Source organism: Scylla paramamosain, chromosome 24 (assembly GCF_035594125.1).
Source record: "Scylla paramamosain isolate STU-SP2022 chromosome 24, ASM3559412v1, whole genome shotgun sequence".
NCBI lineage: Eukaryota > Metazoa > Arthropoda > Malacostraca > Decapoda > Portunidae > Scylla > Scylla paramamosain.
In genome coordinates, this window is record NC_087174.1 from 13,360,828 (window position 1) to 13,365,788 (window position 4,961).

General features: G+C 44.4%; 1 protein-coding gene across 1 annotated transcript in view; it reads left to right on the top strand.

The window, feature by feature from the left end:
* LOC135112944 (uncharacterized) overlaps window positions 1-3,297 on the top strand; it is a 3,432-nt gene extending 135 nt beyond the window's left edge. The window contains exons 2-3 of the mRNA XM_064027899.1: window positions 538-665; window positions 2,755-3,297. Of these exons, the coding sequence (XP_063883969.1) occupies window positions 538-665; window positions 2,755-2,923 (297 nt within the window). The 3' untranslated portion in view covers window positions 2,924-3,297. The remainder of the gene's footprint in view (window positions 1-537; window positions 666-2,754) is intronic.
* Window positions 3,298-4,961: the final 1,664 nt, after the last annotated feature.

Consider the following 4,961-nt stretch of genomic DNA (forward strand, 5'->3'; position numbering starts at 1 on the left):
TGGAAAATCTATCTTTACGTAACTGGAATCTCTCTCTCTCTCTCTCTCTCTCTCTCTCTCTCTCTCTCTCTCTCTCTCTCTCTCTCTCTCTCTCTCTCTCTCTCTCTCTCTCTCTCTCTCTCTTTCACAAGCTCCCTAAACTCTCACCCTGCCTCTCCTTTCCTCTCCCTTATCTCATTTCCCTTCCCTTACACCAAACACACTACGTACACACCTCTCCCTCTCCCTTCCTCTCCTTTTAACTCCCTTTCCTTCCCTCACACCTAGCTTAAATTTTCACCTCCCCTCTCCCTTCCTCTCCCAACAGCTGGCACTCTCTTCCTTCTCCCTCTCCCTTAACTATTAACAATCACCCAGAAAACTACACACCCTTACATCACCTTTTACTCTCCCTCATATTTCTCCCTTCCTCTCCCTTAACTCTCTTTCTTACACCTCACAAACTCACACCATCCCTCTTCTTTTAATTTCTTTTTCCTCTCTCACACCAATTTTAAACTCTCATCTCTCTCTCTCTCTCTCCTCTCCCTCCCCCAGCTGGTTCTCGCCCTGGGCCTTGTCGCGCTGGTCGCCGCCCGCCCCAGTGACATCTTTGACTTCGAGGGTGATGACGCCGAGCACGAGCAGGAGGGCGCCGCGGGGAAGTCAGTTACCGGGGAGTATAAGTGAGTGTTGTGCTGTTTGTTATTTAAGCTTCCTGTTGTTCACTCGTGTCAGTGTCGTGTTTCCTTCTCTTTCTTTTTGGTTTTGTTGTCAGTGTTTCCTTTTTTTCTCTCTTTCTTCTCCTTGGTTCTCATTGTCACTGTCTCCTTTTTGGTTCTTGGTGTTTCTTTCTCTTTCGTCTGTTGGGTTGCAGTGTTAGCGTCGTTGTCTCTTTCTTCTTGGTTCTCAGTGTAAGTTTCATCTCTGTCTCCTCTCGGTCCTTGGTGTTTGTGTGGCTTTCTTTTTCTTCTTTTTGGTTTTCAGTGTAAGTGTCAACTCTCTGTGTTTGGTTCGTGGTGTTAGTGTCTCCTATTTCTTTTCCTTCTTCTTGGTTTTCAATTTGTTTCTTTCTCATCTCGTCGGTTCTCAATGTAAGTGTCGTCTCGCTCTCCTCTTGATTTTTAGTGTCATTTTCTCTTCTTGGTTTCCAGTGTCACTCTCTCTTTCTCTTTAGTTTTCAGTGTCAGTGTCATCTCTTTCTCTTCTTTGGTTCTGAGTGTCAGTCTCGTCTCTTCTTCTCGCCTTGGTTTTCTTCATTTTCTCTCGTCTTCGTCCTTTCAGTGTTCTGATCTTAAATCATTATTCCACCTCCTCCTCCTCCTCCTCCTCTTTTTCCTTCTCAACCTTTTCTTCGTTTTCTTCTTTCTAATCCACTTTTTTTTTTTTTCCAAAGATGTCTTATGGGAGTTTTTTTTTTTTCGATGTCTAAGACGTAATTTCCAGCTTTGCCTTCCTAATCCTTTTCTTTCTGTCCTACGAAACTGTATAATTTCAAATATTGCCAGGTGAAATAATTATTCCTCCTCCTCCTCCTATTCTTCAGACTCCTCCTATTCTTCATACTCCTCCTCCTCACACTCCACTCCATCACATGTTCCATTTTTTATTTTTTTCGCACCGACATTAATCAGTCAGTCAGTTTTTTCTAGTTCAGGTTGAGCGAGAGACGAGCAGCGGCCCATATTTGGCTCCTTGGCTATGCTCTGTGGCGCAACATTGCAACAAGTGACTGTCTTTTTATGTTAGCAAGGGTCACTGGTGCGGGAGTTGGCGGGCGTGGCGGCGAGACCAGTCCGGAATGTTTTTAGCGTCTCAGCCGGATCGCTTCTAACAGGGTCTAGTGGTAGGTTAGGTTAGGTTAGGTTTGGTTAGGTTAGGTTAGGTTAGGTTAGGTCGGGCCAGGTTAAGTTATGGTTAGGCTATGGTTGTTAGGTCTGGTTAGGTTAGGTTAGGTTAGGTAAGGTTACGTTATGTTAGTAGTTTTGCAAGGAGTCTGTACCTTTCAACGTGCTGCAGTATAGTGATGATCGTTAAGCAAGGTCTCTATGCATTTTCAAACGTTATAGTGGTAGCAATGGCTCTAATACCTTTAAAACACTCTCTAATGTAACGGTGACACAAATGATCGTTCAGCAAGGACTTTATGTATCTATTTTAACTCGTGGTAATAATGACTAATGATTGTTTACCAAGGACTCTACATCATCAACGGGAAAGACCATAAGAACCTAACCAATCATCTCTTCCTCTCTGTGTTGGTCACGTCAGGGGTCGTCACAACGGATCAACCTTTCCCAGCACACTCGGTCTTCTGCGCCTCCCTCAGTCACACTCGTTACAAGCACGTCTTTCACTGCGTCCATGAACCTTCTCTAAATCTTCCTCTCTCTCTCTCTCTCTCTCCTGCCGGGTTGATCCATCTCCAGCATCCTCTTCCTCTCTTATCTTATCTTATCTTCTATTCTTTCATTCTATATATTCATTCAACATCCTCCCCTTCAATTTACGCCCCTCCTACCCTTTCTTATTCCTACAACACCCCTCCTACCCTTTCTTATTCCTACAACACCCCTCCTACCCCTTTCCATTCCTGCAACACCCCTCCCACGCCTTCCCATTCCTGCAACACCCTTCCTTCGTCTTCCCATTCCTGCAACACCCCTCCCACGCCTTCCCATTCCTGCAACACCCCTCCTACGTCTTCCCATTCCTGCAACACCAGTAACCAACTGTTACCCTCCCTTTAACACCTCTCCCATGCCTTACCTTCAGGTGGGAGAGTCCTGAAGGCACAGAATACGTGGTGAAATACATCGCGGACGACAAAGGTTACCGCGTTCTCGAGTCCAACGCCGTGCCTGCCGCCAACGGTCTTAGCGCCACCGGAGAGCACGCCGACCTCGAGGGGGATGAAGACGAGGAGGAAGAGGACGACGACTAAACCAAAGGATACATGAAGGATATGCGAAGGATACGTGACTTTTGAACGATTTTTTGAAGGATTTTGGAGACACAGGGATTAACGCGTAAGGAGAGATGATGGTGATGCTGGTGTAGGAGGAGGAGGAGGAGGAGGAGGAGGAGGAGGAAAAGAAGTGAGAGGAGGAATTATGATCTTCCTTTCTTTTCTTTTCTTCTTCTTCTTAAATTTGGTAAGAAAAGAAGTAAGAGGAAGAATAAAGATTTTTTAGCTTCTTCTTCTTCTTTTTCTTCTTCTTCTTCTTCCTCTTCTTCTTACTTCTGCTCCTCCTTCTCCTCCTCCTCCCCACAAGCTCCCGGCTCTTTATATGTACAAGAATTGTCAATAAATTATTTATTACCGAAATACTCGTACCTGCCTCGTGTTTCACCTGAGAGAGAGAGAGAGAGAGAGAGAGAGAGAGAGAGAGAGAGAGAGAGAGAGAGAGAGACTACTACTACTACTACTACTACTACTACTACTACTACTACTACTACTACTACTACTACTACTACTACTACTACTACTACACCAGAATATCATCACGTCTCTTTCACTTACTTTCTCTTTCAAATAATTTCCTCTCTTTTCTCCTCTTTTCTTTTCTCTTTCTCTCCTTCCTCTATTCTATATCATCCTCTTTTTTTCTTATTGCTTTCTTTTCTTTCCCGTGTGTTCTCTCCCCATTCTCCTCCTCCCCCTCCTCATCATCATTATCATCCTTCCGCTCCTCCTCTTCCTCCTCCTCCTTCTACCCCCAGCGCAGACTAGCCGCGTTTTCTATTGCAATGAAGGAGAGACGATGCATGAAAGAAAACGAGAGTTTAAGGACGTAATATTCAATCAATATCAATGAAAACGACCTGGATTTTAATGCAGGACTGAGGAAGAATGCGGGGAGGAGGAGGAGGAGGAGGAGGAGGAGGAGGAGGAGGAGGAGGAGGAGGAGGAGGGGGATAAAAAACAAGATAGAGAAAAGAAAAACAAAAAGAGAGAGAAAAATGATAGAGAAAAGGAGAAAAAAACATAGAAGAGAAAGGGAAAAATGAAAGGAAAAAGGAGAAAAGGTAGGAAAAAGTAATGAGAAAGTAAAGAAAGAAGAGAAGATAAAGAATGAAACAAAAGCTGGAAGAAGAAGAAGAAGAAGAAGAAGAAGAAGAAGAAGAAGAAGAAGAAGAAGAAGAAGGAGAAGAAGAGAAGAATAGAAGAAGATGATGATGATGATGATGATGATGATGATGATAATGTAGAAGAAGAAACGAATGAAAGGAGGAAGGAAGGGAAAGAGTAAATGAAAGTAAAGGAGAAAGAGGAGGAGGAAGCTGCAACGATGGAGAGAACATAATTGAAGGACGGAGTGAGTGAGGAGGAGGAGGAGGAGGAGGAGGAGGAGGAGGAGGAGGAATACAAAGGAATACAAAGGAAAGCCAAACAGCAACAAACTTTTTGGTCCTTGCAAGGCTGTTTGGTAACTACTTCTAACTAACTACAGGGAAGAGAGACAGGACAGCATAGCAGAAGACTCCGAGGAGGAGGAGGAGGAGGAGGAGGAAAAAGATATCCTATTCCTACCCTATCTTTACTCCTATTCAGTCCTATCCTATCCTAACTCTTTTACCAGGTGAGAGAGAGAGAGAGAGAGAGAGAGAGAGAGAGAGAGAGAGAGAGAGAGAGAGAGTGAAAGTGTTTGGCTTCATTTATCTACTTTATTTATGAGGGAATGTGTGTGTGTGTGTGTGTGTGTGTGTGTGTGTGTGTGTGTGTGTGTGTGTGTGTGTGTGTGTGTGTGTGTGTGTGTGTGTGTGTGTGTGTGTGTGTGTGTGTGTGTGCCACATCTTCTTCCTCCTATATTTTCAAGCCATTGTTCTTTCAATATCCTCCTCCTCCTCCTCCTCCTCCTCCTCCTCCTCCTCCTCTTCCTGACCTTGCTATAATGACCTTCCATTTTTCTTTTTCTTTGCCTTCTCTTTCCAGTTCCTCTCTCTCTCTCTCTCTCTCTCTCTCTCTCTCTCTCTCTCTC